A 19,043-nucleotide genomic window follows, 5' to 3' on the forward strand; every position below is an offset into this window, starting at 1 on the left:
TGACCATCACAGAGAGCTCTGAGGCGGCTTCAGGATTGAAGGGGGTGGGCTGGGTGGACTGGACAGGAAGCAGACATCTTGAGTCACCACACAAACCCAAACACCTCATCTCCCTTGAGACCTTCTGGTACTTTGAGGTCACCCATCCAGGGACAATGTTACGTTTGTTGTTATTCCCTACTTTTTTGGGTTGTTTAGGGGGGAACTCACAGACAGTAGCTATTCTGCATGCTACCTTACTGGCCCATCCAAAGTTTGAGCAGGCAGCCTGGAAAAAAGGCCAGGATCTTTACTCCCAAGGCATGTCTCAGCATATATAACTGTGGCAATGTCAGTAACGACAGTATCAATGAATGCTATGACAACTGTATACACAATGTTGAGAATGTAGATAAAAATGACACAAGTGACTGCCATATTATTTTCAGGAGTTCCAGTGAAGTCACATCATTTCTGTCGGATTTACCAAAGGAGACCTGCCCATCAACCCTGAGTCATGGATACGTGGTCAGGTAGGTCGAACGACCCACACCCATGTCTATCGTATACCAGGTCACAGGTGGCAGCTCTCCTAACCCAAAAACAAACGTGCACCCAGGAAATACCCTGATTGATCCCACAGATAGATAGTTGCACCACAAACAGGTCCAAGGCAATGGCGACAATAAAACACGTTTGGCCAAAGGCTTGTGTTCCCCAAAAATAGCACAAAGCTAGATACCACATGTAGATAGAAACTCAGCCAATCAGGACACGACATGCACACCACAAGTAGTGATCATGTGCTCCTCATGCCAGAAATCTAGACACATACAGACTGGCCCACACTAGCTCTCCCCAGAGGTCTAGAGCCATCTGTGTCCTTATCTGATAACCAAACTTATTAATTTACAACTGAGATGCTATTCAGGAATTTAGAAATTGTTTTATTGTACCTCACAAAATGTTTATAATGCCAGCTCAAACTTGTTTACTGACTTCCCTACGATGCATTCTGTACAGATCCTCACAGCCGCTGTTTAATTAAACCAGCTTGTTCCTGTTTTGCCAAACACCTCGTCTTTTCATTTCTTTAAGGTAAATACATATCCAAGCAACACCAGTCCTTGATTCTATCCTGAGAGCAGGAATGTGCCTATTGTGCCATAGGTTAGCCTTGCTGAACTGACACAAAAGGCTTCTGCCTTAATATTGTAGCACCCAAGAGGACCATGTAGGTGTATGTGACTACGGAGAGCGCTGGTTTAGAGCTCTTACAGAGATATTTACTGCAGCCGGGAGTAAGATGAGGTGCAATGGCTGGGGATATATTTCAGACTTTTAGGACTAAGGGTTTTGAAAGAGTGTTTGCCAAGTTATGATAATCTCCCATTGTTCCTAGTCTAGGAGTCCACCTGCTTATATCCCTCATGCCTAGAGCAGGTCCCCTGGAGCAAAATAATCCCAACTCTGCAAATCGGTGCAGCGGGGACCAACATAGCAACAGTTCCACTTACCATTTGCTTTTGTTAACTGTGGAGTACTGTGGCTGTGCTCACCAGCAAGGAACATAAAATGTATAGTATGACTACAAGCTTTCATGTTTCAAAACACAGAAGAATGACTGCCAAAAAACACATGGGAGCTTGCATGTTATCTAATTAAGGCTATTTCAAGTGTGTTGCGTCAGTATGCTCACAAATTTTAACATTAACTCCCCTTCCTTTTAGACATACCACTGCTGGGATGCTCCTGTGATAGGTCGTAAGACTTTGACTTGGCATGTTAGGCCCAGCAGAATGTGCTACTATTATGGCTACGTGCTCTGGACCATGACCGCCCATGTCACCTGTAGCTGCACACACCTGTTGCCTATGGATTAGATGGATGCACTAAAAGAAATGGCGGAAAGCCAGTAGGGCACTGTAAGGCGAAAGTTACACAGGAGTGGGTGGATGCTAGACTACTAAGGCACCCCCAATGAGGCAAAGGCACCTGCAACAACAGATTTGTCTGGAAAAGTGTGAGTGTTGGTGCCTAAATGAGGCAGAAGAGCCTGCTGTAACACCAGAGCCTCTGTTACTGTTCTAAAAGTAAAGAGAAAAGGAAACCAGAAAAATATGGTTTAATTGCTAGGCAACTGTTAAACAAAGCAGGAGACTGGTAGGATTTGCATCTCCATTATCAAAATCTTTGAGTCTGGCCAGAAATATTGACAGTCTCTCTAGTGAGAGACTATGTGTTATATTTAGACTGGACTGGTACGTGAATATGCTCTACAGTGATATATCTTTGGGTATTTAATTTGAGGCTTATCTTAAGTGTTATCTCTTTAGCAAGAATATTAATGCCAATAAAGAGGCAGTAGAGGCCTTTCTCGCTTATAAAGTTAAGGGACTATTAAAAGACAGCAGGCTTTTTATGTTGTGAAAAGCCAGGACAAAGTCTGTAGGTCTACATTTATGATGATGAAAAGCATAGGTTGAAGGTAATAGGTCTTTTTTTGTCACGATACTGTTATACATAGAACCAGGCATTTTGGAACACAGAACATCAGATTACTGACATAGGCAAGGGTCTTGGAGTCATTTTACACATCTCCACCCCCCCCCCCCCCCAATAAAAAAACCCTCGAGGTAACAGATATACCCTGGTAATTTGAATGTGATCCTTTAGGAGAGGTTCTGAATTGTCTCGCCAACAGTAAGTGTACATATATGAATATATATATTATTTTGTGTACATTATAGTACTTTTCAAAGTGAAAGCAGTAGGTGGACATTGATTGTGACAGGTATATGTTGTGAAGGTCTGAATTTTTAACACCGTGCTCTCACTGAGTGAGCCTTGGACTTCTTTGCCTTGCTGTCCTGTGAGTAAAATCGTAAAAGGGGTAATAGACCCTAGTTTGAAAGCGTGCAATACAGAGAGGTCCCTGGAAACCAGAGATAAATGGCCCTAACTGGCACAACTAAAAGCCAGTAACTTCTGATTTCCCTTAGACCCCTACCCCAAACCAGCTTTCTGAAATCCAGTATTTTGCCTTTCTGAACAAGTCACACCACCACGGCCTTAAGTCCCTAACTGCGTGTCAGCTAACGGTATTTTAACACTTCGTCAATACAAAAAAACCTAATTCTATTTTAGAAAGGAGGCTGCTACAAAGTCAAAATTTTGCTAGAGTTAGTCCAATGTTTTCAAAAACGGGCCAAAGTGTTTTAATTATTGTGGGAAAGTAAGCGATGCTTCCATCATTGGAGTGGCTAATAACGAAATGGTTACTTGCCAGTAGCAGTAGTTTTGCAGCCTGAATACATTTCTGGATTCAAATGCTGTGCATTTATTCTGCCATCTAGTGGTTGGGTCCGGAAACTTGTGTGTCGCTCTTCTATCGTTTTTTTTTTGCGTCATCGACCACCATTTGGCGGTAAGTCCATCCCTTGTGTGACATCAAAAAATGCCCTGAAGTTCCTGTGCATGGTCACCATCTCCAATTTCTTTTGTCTTCTTTCTCTAACCTCCGCCCCCTTTTTTGTCTTTTTGAAGTGTTGCTCTCCTTGACTGTTTGCTTCTTCCCCAGTTTCTGGGGAGGCTGGTGGATCACATCTGAATCCAGAAAATTCCTCAGGCTGTAAAACTTGCAAAACGACTTTGATTGGTAAGTAAACATTTCATTTTGCAGCATGAATCATTTTCGGGATTCACATGCTGTGCATCTGATTAAGTAATTGTATTTTGTACCTTGGATAGGCTGGGCTGAAATGTGGGTGTGCTGGCAAACCGGTGTTGTAGTACTCTCTGTCCAACCTGTGCTTCTTTGTTTATCTGGATGTCTGCGTAGTAGTGTTTGGTGAAGGTATGTGGAGTTGACCAAGTCGTGGCCATGTAGATGTCATCAATGGGTACATTTGCTAGGAACGCTAGGGTTGCACCCTTCTTTCTGGTAGAGTGCAATCTGGGGCGTACGGGTAGGGTCCTTCCGGCCCTTGTCTAGGAAGTTTGTATAGTCTACAATATCCACTGTGCGATTGTTCTCTTGGTCACCAGTGTTCCCTTGCTTGCCCTGCAAAGAAGACAAAGAGTTGGTTCCCTTTCCGAAATGTCTTTGTCTCCTGTAGGTACTACATTAGTGCCCTTTGCACATCCAGTGACAGAAGCGCCTTCTCAGCCTGTGACATTGGTTCCTGGGGGAAAAAAAACCCAGTAGTTGGATGTTTTGGTTGACATGGAATTGAGATACCACCTTATGTAGGAACCGTGGATTCGTTAATAGGACAACCATGTCCTTGTGGATTTGCAGGTATGGCTCTTGTATCGTCAATGCTTGTAGCTCGTGGACTCTGGGTAGAGACGTGATCGCTAATAGGAAAGCAGTCTTTAAGGTCAAAAACTTCAAATCTGCCTTATGCATTGGTTTAAAAGGCTCGGTCATTAATAGTATGAGCACCTTGTTCAGGTTCCACATTGGTGTTGGTGCTACCCTCTGTGGTGCTACTCTTTTTGATCCTTCCAGAAATATTTTCCCCACCAGTAGTGTGAAGAGATTCTCCCTATCGTACCTCTTGTGTAGGCTACTATAGCGGCCAAGTGAACCTTCAGTGATGCGTAGCTGAGGAAGCTGTCCAGTAGGTGGGTGAGGTATGTTAGTACCATCTCGTTCTCTGTCCTTACTTCCATCTTCTTGTTGTCCCAAAACCAGTGGATGTACCTGCTCCACTCCTCCATGTAGCACTTCATCGTGCTTAGTTTTCTAGCTTCCCTCAGGATTCCTATAGTCCTGGAAGGTAGCTATGGGTGTCCAAATTCTAGGTATTCGGAAGCTATGCTGCTAGGGGGAGTGTGGCTGGCTTTGAATGGCACACTCTTCTGTTTTGCATAGTTAGCAGGATCAGTGTTGCCTTGATTGGAATCATCAGTCCTTTGGTCATTTACAGCAGATCTGAATACCATGCTGTAGGAAGGTGGATATCTGACTATGGTTACCCCCAAATTTTTGCCTAGTGTCTAGCTGGTTTTTCGACTTAGTTGGCCTGAGATCCTGCTATTCAGGATCTCAGCCTGGCTGTTCTCTCTTTAAAATGGACTCCATGTACCCTAGGTACATACCCAATTGGTTGGATCACCCTGTCAGCCCCTGTACCAGTGTACACTAGGTACCCAGGGCATTGGTGTACCCAAGGCCTGCCAGGGGCTGAAGCATGTATTATGCCACCCCAGGCTTGGCCTAACAATTTGACACAACTGGCTGATCACTCAGCTGGGGTAAGTTGGTGTAATCACCTCTTACTAAGGTGTAGTATACCTATACCTAACCTTAAATGGGACACCTGGTAACCTATAAGTCACTCCTATGGCAGGCCTTAACAATCCTGAAGGCAGAGTGCTTGGTTCCATGTGAGATGGTGCTCTGGCATGAGCTGAGCCGGTCTGCAGTGGTCGGAACAACTTCCTTCTACTGTTTCCAGATATCGTCATACCATATACTCTTAAGTGCATTATGAACCTTGCGGTTAAATGCTATCTTTGGTTTGGCTTTATCAAAACATGTCGAGTAAGGTGTCATACGAATTGGAATACTAACCCCTCGCCAATTCTGGCGACGGGGTTAGCATTCCACCCTTCTAGAGGGACACGACATGTACAGTACCTGAAACCCGGGTAAAATCAGACATAGCCTCAGCTCCACAAAATGGATGCTGCCACCACAGACACAAGTCTGCCCTCCTGCTGCTGGGAGTCCTTCCAGCTTGGGAGGTGTGGACAAAGGGTTTCCTGCCAGGGGAGGTGCATGCACCACCCCAGACAGGATTTTGTGTATTGGTCAGGTAGGGCTGAATAGAAACCAGACATGCCTGTGGCTCACAAGGAGCCTCGGTGCATATGCCAGTTCAAACCGGTCCTGGGGCACACCAGTCCCGGGCCTGGGGCGAGCTGGACAAAGGATTGGGGGTGTAACCACCCCCCTTCCTGGTCCCACCCATAGGGAGGGACCTAGCAGGTAGTCCGGCCCCTAGAATCCGCTTAAAGGTAGGAGCTGTGTCCTAAGACTTCAGACATCCTGGAATCAACTTGAAACTAAGAAGAAGACGGGAACTTCGACATTCTGCTGCACAGAAGACTGAAGGAAATCTCCCCTGTGGTCAGGGAGTGACCACCTTGCTAACGCAAGCACCATCCAGCGAATCAACGTCTGCTTTGCCGCCGCCTCCCGCCGGAGCCCGAGCCCAGAGACTGACAAGACCTGGACCTCCAGACCTCTCACCGCCCGATCCACAGTCCCTGAAAAGAGGAGACCCGTGGAGGCACCGAGACACGTGGAGCCAGCCATCTTGAAACGACCACGACAAGCTGACAAGTGCAACAACCGAGGCTCCCTCCAAGTTGTGCTTTGGGATCTGAGAAGCCCAACCCTCGAGCAGCATCTGCACCAAAGGTGAGCCCTCCAGCATCTCCACGATCTGCGTGGGGCCCTTCTGCATTTTGCCACTCGACGCGCCTAACCGGTTGCTGGCCCGCTGGCTAGTAGCCATCTTGGCGACGAACTTCACAAAATACACCGCTGGTCTGGTTGCTCCAGACTGGCCCTTGCTCCCCTCCAAAGGAGCAGTCCTTCTGACCTTGCTGGTCAGAACCATCAGCTTATTTCATCTCCTACAACAATTGCTTTTGCCAAGGCTTGTTTGCTTCGATCAAGTCGCCGACACCGCCGACAGCAAGAGCCTGCGTGGGACAGCTCGTGAACCAACTCCTGGACGTTGTCGACCTCCAGGGACCACGTGGCTGCAGAGACAAGCTACACCTTTCTTCCTGTTTGCACCCGACATTGCCTGGTACCCACCTGGTGCCACGCTGGTCACTGGCTAGTGACTGAACACTGTCCCCTCTGCTTACAGGTCTTCAACATCTCCGATCCACTCTTGGATCCACTGCATCTCTCCCGGACCGACCGCCTGCAGCATCTTTGTCTTCAGGCTCCACGGAACAGACAGAAGAAACCCGACGCACTTCGAGGCCTATGCACCCGCTTCCTGTGGGTGAGGTAAAGCTGGCACTCCTGTGCCCAAGTGTAGTATTACATCTCTAGTGCCTGTGTTCCAAATCTTGAGTTCCTAGTCCATCCGGAAGATCCTCTTTGCAGTAACTTTGTACTTTTTACGCACCCATTGAAACCTATGGGAACACGCCACCCGTGGACCTCCTGGTCACTAACTGAAGTTAGCTCCTTGTAGGCCCAGCGATTCTAGAGGCCCTAGGCCTTTTCCCTTTTCTGTTCGTGGTACTTATACCACTATTTTAGTATATGGTTCGAGCGCCCACCAGGGCCTATCCATATAAAGTGCAACTTCTGTGTATTCTACTGTAATCTTGTTTGACGATTTGTGCTCCTGTGCTCATAAAGAGACTAGGGGTTACTTTGAGAAATAAATACATATATATTTTGAATATATATCTGTGTGGTGTCCTTTCATTGGTATAAAAGGGGGTTGCATTTGGTAAAACAGCTGGCTTAACACGCTTCACGAGTTTAGCCTCAAAGACTGCTTAGCCTACGCTACCACTAAGGCAGCTAGTCCGAAAAGGTTGACTTACAACCACACCATAAGGGTTGCTTGGCATGGTACAAGGTGATCACTTTAACTAGTGAGCATCATATACCAGGCCAACTTCTCACACATGCCCATCTGGCCCACTGCAGGGCTATGAGAATGAATGATGTCCAGGTTGTCTGGCTTTGTCCCGTACGATTGGGACCAGGGGAATCAGTGGACAGGCATATGCAAATCTCCCTGACCAGTCTCTCAACAGGGCATTCCCCCTGGATTGGTGGACTTGAAGTCTTGACATGCCACAACGTCTAAAAATATTGTCCAGTACCTCCTGTTTTAGCTCCCATTCATGGGAGGTGCAGTCTAGCCTGCTCAATCTGTCTGTGTTCTGTTTCCCCAGCAGGTGAATTGTTGATAGTATAGTGTTCCTTTGGTTTGCCTATTCTGCATTTCCCGTGCTAGTCTTGACAGAGGGAAGGACTTTGTTTCGCCCCGTTTGTTGAGGTCGAACACAGTCATCTTGTTGTCCGTTTGGATCAGGACTATCCGTCCCCTTACATGCGCCTGGAATGCTTTCTAGGCTAGGAAAACGGTCTTTAGTTCCAGGTAGTTTATATGTTTCATGGCACTTGTGGGGCTCCAGAGATCTCTAACCTTCAGGTTGTCCATGTGAGCTTTCCAACCCTTGTGGGGTGCATCCGCTGTAATGGTCACTTTGGGGGCTGGTGATTTGAAAGGTCTCCCTATAACCACATTCGTCAGGTTCCACCATTTTATCTCCTTTTGCACCCTTGCTGTGACAACCACTAGATTTCTCCTAGCCCCCTTTTACTTGTGACTATCCACTGCAGATTAATTGTTGTATGGGGTGCATATACAGTCTCACATGTGGTATGAGGGGAGGGCATGGTGCCATCATGCCCATCAATTTCATGACAGTCCTCACTGCCAGAGACTGACTCTTCTGGTAAAGAAGAGTCTGCTCTGCAATTGCTTCCTCTCTTGGGGGCTTTGTATGCCTACGCAGCTCTTGAATCTAGGGTGGCTCACAGGAGCACTTTTACCTATTCCGGTTGTGCTGAAGGTAGCTCGTGGGTTATGGTGAAACTGAGGCCTTGTAGTATTGCAATTACTGTTATGTGTTGGCGGCATTTCTGTTTCGACTTTTCTTTAACTAGCCAGTCGTCTAAGTATATATGAACATGGATGCCTTGTTTTCTCAGGTGTGTTGCCACTGCTGTTAGATATTTTGTAAATACTCTTGGCGCAGATTTTATGCCAGATGGTAGCACTCTGAAATGGTAGTGTACCCTGTCCAGGAAGAATCAGAGATACTTCTTGTGTCTCTGGTTTATTGGTACATGCAAGTAAGTGTCTTTTTAGATCCAGGGATGCTATGTAAACCTTTTTCCTTAGGAGTGGTATTACCACTTATAGCATTCCCATTTTGAAGTGTTGAGTTTGAATGAACTTGTGTAGATACTTGAGGTCTTGGACTGGCCTCAGTGTTAAGTCTTGTTTTGGTACTAGGAAATACGGTGAGTGATGCCACTGCCTGCCTCCCTTGGGAGAACCTTCTCTATGGCTCCTTTTTGTATGCGCACTTTGACTTCTCTTCACAGTTGTGGGAATACCTGTACCCCAAAGGTATTTACTCTTGAATGACATGTGGCGGTGGGTTGGTGAGTTATATGCCATATCCATGTTTTATTATGTTTAAAATACAGTTGTCTGAGGTGATTAATATCGATTCTTGGAGGAACCCTCCTATTTTGCCCCCACTGGTGCTTGGTGGTGGGGTTGTCTGGCAAATGAGTCACTTGTTTGAAGATCCTCCCCCTTTAGGAGGTTGGCCTCTTCCTCTTGTCCTTCCTCGAAAGGGTTGCTTGCTGGGTGTTGCCACTGATCGTGTTTCAGTTGTGTTGCCCGAGGAGTGATGCTTTGGTGTTTCTGGTGTTGTTGGTCAGTTAAAAAGCCCATCCTGCCTGTCAGTCTTCTGGTAGTTGTTCCTCGTCTCCTAAAAGATCTTTTGAACTGCAGTGCCCCATGGCCTTTGCAGTGTCATTTCTTATTTGTTGTAGCACTTAGTCTACTGCTTGATAGAACAGGGCCTCACCTTTGAAAGGAATATTGATGACTGAAGCCTGCCTCTCTGGGTTGAAGCCCGAAACTCTGAGCCAGGCATTCATCCTGAGTGTGATGCCATGCACATCTGTCTGCTGGCCATGCCTGCTACATTCAAAGCAGATTTGAGGCAAGAGTTGGTGATTTTTTACCCTCCTGGACTGCGGCATTGGCTCTCTTGTGGAACTCCCCTGGAAGGTGCTGTATCAGCCCTTCAATCTCGTCCCACTGTTGGTGCCCATAGCAGTTAAGCAGCGTGTTGGAGTTGGCTACCCTCCATTGTGTGGAGGCATCTCTCTCCATCTTTCTGCCCACCAGGTCCCGTCTTTTGCTCTCCTTCTCTGGTGGTGGCCCGATTGATGTGGGGGCATTGTTTCTCTTCCTTGCGGTCATCATAATGAAGGAATCCGCAGGGATGTTCCCCCTTGATGTATTTTGGGCTTGATGTCAAGGTTGTGCAAATGTATCCTCGAACTGGCTGGGTTCCTCGGATGTTGCTTCCTCTTCATCCTCGAGTTAGAGAACTCCTCATGCTCTTCCTTGTGTGGCTTCCACGGTGGTTCCCAGATTGCCAGCACTTCCATGCCTGGCTGCTCATCCGCTGCCTCTGTGAATCCAGACGGTCTTGTTGGGATGAGAAACTCTCTCAGGGATTTGTTGAACTTCTTCCCATGGAGAAGGGCCACAATTTCGGCATGGAGACATTGTTTTTTCCACTCGACCATGAGTGCTCCTTGTTTGACGTCGAGAGTAGGCGGCGTCTACCTTTTCGGCATTGCTGGTTCCCCTGCCCTGTGTCTTTGCATTTTTCCTTTGTTCCCTCTCGAGCACTCGTTCGAGTCAAGAGTTTCGTTGAAGATTTGTCCACACTGGAGTCCTTTGGTCAGGATTCTTGCGGCTCCTTGTGTTTGTAATGTCCTTCAGCCATCGGGTGTTTCGACGCTGAGGCTGCTTACGAAGACTTAGCATCCAAGCCTTTTGGCAGTTTCGTTACCTTCTGCAGTTTTCTTTCGGCAACTTTCGCTGCCTTCCTCAATGCTGCTCTCATTTTGGTGTCGGCTGCGGTGTCTTTGATGTCGGACTCCCCTTCCTGCACTGGTATGGCCTCTAGACATTCTCCTTCTCTTTGCTGGATATGCAAAGGTCTTTCATGGATTCCTGCGTCTTGTGGGTGCTATCCATGGCGTGGCGTGCTAGTCTCGGTCAGCGTCGTACCTTGAGAATATTCCACACAAACTCGGCGCAGGCTTCGTAATCTTCGCCCTTGTGATTTTTTAGTAGGCACAGACTGCAGACCTCGTGTGGGTCCCTCTGCGTGAACTTGTGGTGGCAGTTGGGGCAGAATTCAAAAGCGTTATTTTCCATGACCCTCTGCTGACTCTCTGCTCTTTATTCTCCGGCCACGTGGGATTTACTGGCAGGGTCCACTGTCGCGGTTGAGAAGGCTTCCCTTCTCTGTTCGCACATTCCTCCCGTGGCTTTTGGTGTTCTTCTGTGTTTTTCAGTTTTTTTTCCTGTTATTCCCTGGGATTCTTAAGAGCCCTTCCATGCTGCTACCAGAGCCAAAGGTAGAAAAAAGAATCTGAAGATGGTGACCATGCACAGGAACTTACGGGGTGCGGTCCAATGTCATACAACGAATGAGCTTACCACCAAATGGTGGTCGGTAATGCCCACAACGGAAAAAAGGATACATGCTGCAAAACCTCTATTATTTATGTCCCAAGTTTGTGAAATGTGTCAAACATGTGACAATACAGTTATTTTACAACACACTTCAATATAGTCACCATAATGTTTAGACATTTCCTTTTTGACATTTACGACTTTCCTAAACGGAGAAGAGAAAAACAGTACACAGAAACAGAAGGGGTTATTATGTCATCCTTTTTTCTTCAACTCTTTTGTATAATACTTACCTTATACCTATGTACTTTGCAGAGATCACATGCGTGCAATACTGTGTCCGTTTTCAAAGTTTAATAAAATGTGGTTTGCCAAGAGTTTATTAAATTAATTTACACATACATAAAAGCAGGAAGTCCAATATTTTCTGTACAGCAGATAAAACCCCTCAAAACACAAAAAAATGTGTGAAATTACAATGACAACGCTAAAAGTCTTATTTTCCGGGGGTTTTAGTCCTCCATTCATGCCACATTTTCACGAGTGGTTCTCTGTTCTTCCATATCAGTTCATGTCCATAGGTCACGTACCATCTGTACACAATAAACACAATACATGATTATTCACAGTAAAATACTGAATAAGACTGTTCACCTCACTATTTGTTGCTATTTTAATGTCCATTACAATTGTAATCGTACAAGCAGTACAGGCAAATAATCTATTCTGAGATGCCTATATGATAGATCAAAAACTCCACCAATACATGTGGTTGGCCTTGTAAGAGAAATGACTATCAAAGGATTAAACCTGCTAGTACAGTGCTTGGGATTATGGGATTCCTTAACTCATCAAATGCTATCAGCAATCGACCATCTGACATCATGACATTTTTTCTGATCACCTGAAGTCTGTGCAGAGCATACATTTTACAACGTGGAACTGAATTTCTTAAATTCAGCAGAGTAGGATTTAAGAGTGGATGTAGATTATTCTTATTACATCACCATCACAAAAAAATATAGCGTCTTTACAGTCTTCCCAATAATTTCTAATATCAGCCTACATAGGTCAATCAACTTTGTTCATGGATCTGTGTTCCAACATCATAGGGGAGAGGACGTGGTCCGTCGGCTAGACTGCCGACTTTGGTGCTGGAAACCAGGGTTCGAGCCTTGGGGTCACGTCCACATCCTGTGATTCTGGGCAAATCACAATCTCCCCTGAATGTAAATACGGTGCTCGTGTAAAGTGCTCCAAAACCTTCGGGTCGAGTTCGCGCTATATAAATATGCAACAACAAAAAAAAAAAAAAAATTGCCCTCGTCAACAATACCAAGCTAATATCTACTTTGCCGGAGACAGCAAGTATGGTAACTCCCTTCCTCGACCTCTTGAAAATATGCAGCACTTAAGAATTTTCAAGACCAAAAGGGCTAAATATATCCTCATTACTAGCATTAGAAGGGCTATTTTGAATGAAAAAGGAAAGAGCATTTCCACCAACTTACCACATGGTTAGACGAGAAACAGCCTTTACAACCAGTTATTTACCATGCTGTATCTTTACCACACATTTTGTACCACCCATGTTTTTAGAACACATATGCTTTTACAACGTATGCCTTTACCACACATTGAAGGTAAGTTCAGGAGTGTGTGGGGGGGGGGGGGGGGTGGGGGGTGGGGGGAGGGGTCTTTCCCCACATATTGTTTATATATATAAATATACATCTAAACAATGCGTGGCAAAGGCACACGTTGTAAAAGCAAAAGCGATCTTAAAAAATGCACGGTAAAAAATGAGAGGTAAAGGCATGCAGAGTATTTCCCAGTGTTGTTCCGTCATACAACCGGTTAGACTAATGCTGCACCAGATGTCCTTCATCACAGACACCATTTCTTTGGGGGGCATGCCACTGTGAGCTCAGAGATGGATGCTCTCCATCACTGCTACCTGATATTCATTAAGTTTGTTTTTTCACCAAATGAGCTTATTCCACACACCTGAATTCTGGCTTATGAAAGCATGTTGGTGAGAGCACCAAGCAGCAGAAACCTCAGCTGGGGCCATTGCTTTGGATACGGATTTGGAGCATATGGCAACAGAGGCTTGGCAGATGAGATTGCATTGGGGCCTTCTCAGTGTCTACACATCTGGAGGTGTTGCGCTCTCAGGAGATAATTGCTGAGTGCTGAACCTGTTGCACCAGTGCACTCCAGTTGAGGGAAAAGGCTGCCTAACACATCAAGGCGGGACAAGGAGCAGATTCAACAGGGCTATTCGACAGCTGCAAACCAGAGTGGGATACACTTCAAAGATCAGAAAGTTGTCATCTTACATAAACAGAGCAATAGACTGTAAGGAGGACTGATACCAGAAGTGCCCTTGAGCTTCCCTATTGTGCTAGGAGCACAAGCTTCACCGATCCTTAGAAGGATTGAGTTTGGAAGCAACATGTGACTACAGAAATAGTACAGGCAGCTCACTGCTGTCCCTCCCCCCTCCCCCCAAGAACAATACTTATTATTCCATTGCCCATTCCCAGATGAAGTATTGAAAGGTTTGTATGTGCAGGGCTGCCAGGAAGTGTTTCGTTCCTAAGCAACACTGGTGCCTGGAGTAATTTGTAATTAGGTAAATGCACAAAGTACATGAGGAATCCCTAGTAAAAAATAAAACCTGTGTAACAACCAAGGAGTTGAAGGAGGAAAGAGTGAAGTTCCTCCATAAGAGTGTTCCACAAAGCATGGGTGTAACTATCTAAAAGGCACACTGCATTTATGGATCTAAGGGCTAGCTGAAGAGAACATCTTTTCGAAAGCATCAATTCAGTATGACGCTCTATCCAGAGAACTAGTCGAAAAGAATTTGGGTTGGCCTTACTTGTGGATGACTAGACTACCATGCTTTACGGTATAGGATATTATGTCAGGAAATCCAGATCACCAGAGGTCGGTCTATGTTCCCTTGACACAGGTCAGCTAACCGGAGGGCCAGAACAAAGGCCTATGTTGCCATCAGTGACATTAAGGGCGTCACTGAATGGCAACAGTGGCTCCGATGAAGCTGTCCCTGGCTGAAGAATTTAAGCTAGTAAATTCAACTTTGTTTCAAACATGGACACTTGAATGTCTAGGGCTCAGCTGCCTTTCATACCACCACTGCTTAAGAGGCATTTTCTTCCATTGGAGGCCCTGATGGTGAGTCTGCTTCAGTTTCCAGGGAGGTGTATAAACCACTGGCATTTTGGAAGTCTCAGCGTAAGCTATCATTAGTATAATGAAGAGGAAGTAAATTGCCCCCCTCCTCATCAGTGTCATAAGGGACATATTCTAATCCGCATCAGAATCGGATCCGAAGAGAGCCTCTAGCCTTTTAAAGCACTGGGGTCATGGCAGAGCATAGGATTAAGAGACTGTGCCTTCATTATCTCATGGAGTGACATAAGCCTGGAGCGGGCCAACACTGGTTGGGGGTTTGAGAAAATCTTGGGCTGGTGGACTTTGTATCCGCAATGTCATGGAAGGGAACAACGTCAGCCTCAGTGATAGTGTGGAAGTCAGCATCGATACAGGTCTAGCATTAGGTCCCGAGAAGGTAGTTGGAGTCAGGGTCAGATCATCAAGTGGAAGCGTGACTGGGGACCCCAGGATTTCCGTGGGGCCTGAAGACGTACCAGAGTGAGCCAGAAGCGCATTGAAAATGTGCAGCATGGCTTCTTTGAAAGGCGCTATCTGTTACAGGGTCGACAACAGACTAGGGAATTCAGAATGTGCAGGGACCAATTGGAGAGCAGGTTGAATATGGATGACAACAGGAATGCTTGTCTGCTGGAAGTGGGTCTGGGCAGTACTCGAGTGCCCAGACCCCTTTGCTATTGCTGAGTGGGAGGAGTCCTGCTGGAGGTGAGCTTGAGCACTTCTAACACATCTTGGTTCCCAGCAGAATGTGCCCAGGCTGTGCCAGGGCCAAGAGTGGGCCTGTCTGCGTCCATCAGAGCCAGAAGGAGGCCAGCTACCCCTCTTGGTTTTACTGCCAGACTTGCAGCACTGCTTTATGTCTATGCTTTGCACAATGGTTAAGAGGAAATCTGTAGCCATCACCGGCAAGGAGCAACCTTTAACTAGCTGTATTGCTATCTCCTTAACTATTACAATGGGAGAGCAATTAACCAAGACATTGATTCTGTGGAAGAAAGACTAGGCATTAACAAGAGAGCAGTGTCTGAGGCCTCTGGTAACAACACCAATCTCAACCCTGCTACTACTTCCACTTTGCTTCAAACCTCTGGCTTTCCCCCCAATTAGAGGGAGAAGGGCCAGTCCATACGTTTTAAAGGCACCACTATCTATTGCTCTAGCTGAAGAATCTGGGACAAAATTGAGTTCTGACTCACCCTGTTCACCATCACCAGCTAAAAAGGTAAAGGACTATGCACATTGTAGGGGATGGGGAAAACCATGTCTAAACTTACTACGATTGCAATTGCAGTACTTTCTAACACGGGCACCATGTTGAATGGTGGACAGCCTGCTCTAGGTTCTATCCATGAGAAAACCATAGTTCGGAGGGATTGATAATTAATTTATGGACCTGTTGTTGGTTGCTCGAGCACTATTGAGGAATGTATTCTGGATTCTAATGCATGCATACACCCTAATAAGGAGGGTCTGCTTTGTATTCAAAAGGACTGTGCACGTTCAACTCTGTCCACTACATCTGTAACTACACTAGAAAACGATATGCTTAGCAATCCGTTTTCTGAGAACCCAGATATTGCTCCACGTTTACGCTCCCTGCCCCACCTCCCCTTCACCCTCTCTGACCCCCAACCTCCCCACCCCCACCACATTTTCAATTGTTTACATTTGACTGTGGATCTAAGGAATTTTTATGAATTAATTTTTACAACAAATTCGACCCCAACAATATTAATATTAGTAATTCCTTGGGTGGGAGCTGGAGAAGCTTCCTAATTTTTGTACCGGCTCACCCTCCGTAGTCTTGATGGGCTATTTTAATATTCATCATTGTATTTTATCAAATGGTAACACATCTGGGGTTTTAGATACTATCGAGAAGCCTGTTGATCATTTCCAACACACTCCTTACGGTGAAGCCCTAAATTTGTTATTGACCACTCGCTGATTGCAGCTTGCTTTTGATTCTTATGCTAGTTTCCCTGTTTAAAAACCAAGTTTTAAAGTGAGTGATAACCTTAGCATTATTGAGTTTATACTTTTGTCACATGACCTACAAGGCTTTTTTTTAAACTAATTTTGCTTTCCCTGGTAATCTGTTTAGTGACCATAATCTCTTAATCTCCTTGAGTGATGTTTTAAAGGATACGGAGCCCAGTGTTAATCCAGTCCCCTGATGGTAGAGGGGAACAAGGGACTTCAGATGTGATGGGAATGTGCTGATAAGACCAATTTGCTTGCTGAACTGGTGTCAAGGAACCAGAACATGCTTCATGATTGCCTGAACAATGAACTGGAGACTGAGGCAGTTGTTAGATAGACAGAGAGATAGATATTCTTTATTTAGAGATGAATTAAATTCATTACAGGACATCTGAAAAGAGATTCATCGTGGGTTAATAAATAAATTCAGTTTTTAGTAAAACCATAAGCAACTGTTTAATTTTTTTTTAAAAGGGCTATTCCTTTAGAAAAAAAACAGAAGCCCATAGTCCTCAAACAAGCTTGCACTGTCGGGATGGTGCTATTAAAGTGCGGTAAATCTACAAGTCCTGCATTTACTAAAGGACAGTTTGTCAGGTGCCCGAGGTGAAAGTTCCCATCTAACAGGAAGCGCCATACCTAGAGGCTGGTAAAGTGCAAAGTATTTAACAGCACGTCAAGCGGATCATCTATGGCAACAGTATTATCGCCCCCAACAAAGATATGTCATCTGAAAAAACGCTTTTTGAGGAGCCTCACAAATCAAGCAGCTGACTGGGGTGATTTGCCTTTCAGGCTTCTAGTAGATGATCAATTACTGGGGGCCGGATGATGTGCATGGTACTTGGCAACCAGAAAGTATAGACCATCTGTAGCAGTGATGTCATCTATCTTCCAGCGGAGGTCGTGTCGATTGCAGAGCTGCTAAAGTGCTTTTGAGGAATTTGAGAAATCGTCCGAATAACGGAGTTGATTCGCATTTCAAACATGATTGTATGGCATCCTGGCAAGTCCTGATGTTTTATTGTCCACAATTTTGGACATAGTCAGAACTTTCTCAGAGGTAGCAACGTTTCACAGATGCAGAGAATTTGAGACAAGAATTTGTCTGCCCATGCACAAAATCTGCATTGCCTATTGTCATAGTCAAACTTTCTCGGGCCACACCAGTAGGCGTTTAAGGGGATTTCCTTGGCAAGAGAAAGATTGGGAGAAAGCTTGACTCATACAGTATTATGGCCTAGTTGCTGTGCGCTTTTCCTTCAATGCCTGCATATCCTGCTACCTGGAGATGATTTTTGCTTGTTTTACAGTAGTTTCCATGCTATGGGTGCCAGAAGATCATCTGCCCAGATCTCTCATGCGGCCAGGGAGTTCAGTATAGTATTCAAGTATCTGTGCCATCCTGTTTGAGGGGTCTTTATTACTTCCCAAATCGCATGTGTCATTCTTTGCCTGTTCAGATTTGAGTAAATAGGCTAAAAATGTTGCCTTCAATATCAGATGTTGCTAGGACAAACAAAACTGGCGACAAATGTGGGCATTTGAAGTACAGTCTGGCAGTGAGAAAATTCTTCTGTAACAGGTTGATTGCGCCCTATCAAACTAATTTGCCAACTTATGTCTGAATGTCGTCGCTCCGTACGAAATCACCATCAGGAGGGGCCGCATGTTGGGGTTCACCACTAACTTTTTTGCATGTCGGGGTTCACCACTGACTTTTGTAGTTTATAGAATACCCACGTTAATGAATTTGCTTCTGCCTGTTAGGCAAGAATATGTGGAGCAGAGCGTTCCCTGCTATCCAACCAAAGCCCAAGGTATTTGTAGGTAATACTTCGATCGAACTCCCCTTGATAAACCATGACCATCTTTTTATAAGTGCAATCAGTCAATAGTTTCCCAGACTGGAGCGGGACCCTTTCTTGTATAAAGGTGCTAGGAACGAACCTCTCCATGTATCTGGTATTGATGCCCCTAGTATGCATGCTTGAAATATTGAGGTCATTACAGAGACCAATATTTTGGGTGACCATTTATTTACTGCAGCTTGGATGCCGCTTGCACCTGGGGCGCTATTTGTACGCATTGCGATAATTACTTTTCCCATTTGATCCTGGGTTATACGTGGATTCCTGTCTTTGCCGGACAGGGGCTCAATAACCGGGGAACCGGCTGAAGATGGCTCCTTGTATAAACTTCCAATGTAGCACTCCCATTCAGCGGGGGAACATTAGATGTTTTCTGCTCATGTTTTGGGGCTGAGACACTCTTTACTCCCTTCAGTCCTTTGACTTCATTATCTTGAGTGATTAGGCCCATCTGCAGGATTCGTCCCTCTTTTTTCGGGCATATAGAGTTTTCCTATATCTTGTCCTTATCATTGCAACCTTGCTCCGCAGTCATAGGTTTCCTTTCTTGTCACAGCTCAGGGAATTGAGCGCTTTATTAAAGTCTGTTTTTAGGCCAGCTATTTGCCCCTTGAGGATGCTTCTGTTGGGCATGAACTTGTGCTGTCCTGAATCATCACTGTTGGTCAGAAAGTAGACCAGCAACCCCCCCACAAGCCTAGATTTCGTT

At 45.5% G+C, this 19,043-nt stretch overlaps 2 protein-coding genes across 2 annotated transcripts in view; one reads left to right on the forward strand and one right to left on the reverse strand.

The window, feature by feature from the left end:
• Positions 1-481: 481 nt before the first annotated feature.
• LOC146785206 (claudin-15-like) overlaps positions 482-19,043 on the forward strand; it is a 404,144-nt gene continuing 385,582 nt past the window's right edge. The window contains exon 1 of the mRNA XM_085634110.1: positions 482-512. Within this exon, the coding sequence (XP_085490236.1) occupies positions 497-512 (16 nt within the window). The 5' untranslated portion in view covers positions 482-496. The remainder of the gene's footprint in view (positions 513-19,043) is intronic.
• PARL (presenilin associated rhomboid like) overlaps positions 11,639-19,043 on the reverse strand; it is an 86,570-nt gene continuing 79,165 nt past the window's right edge. The window contains exon 11 of the mRNA XM_085634109.1: positions 11,639-11,869. Within this exon, the coding sequence (XP_085490235.1) occupies positions 11,773-11,869 (97 nt within the window). The 3' untranslated portion in view covers positions 11,639-11,772. The remainder of the gene's footprint in view (positions 11,870-19,043) is intronic.

This window comes from Triturus cristatus, chromosome 11 (genome assembly GCF_964204655.1).
Source record: "Triturus cristatus chromosome 11, aTriCri1.1, whole genome shotgun sequence".
NCBI lineage: Eukaryota > Metazoa > Chordata > Amphibia > Caudata > Salamandridae > Triturus > Triturus cristatus.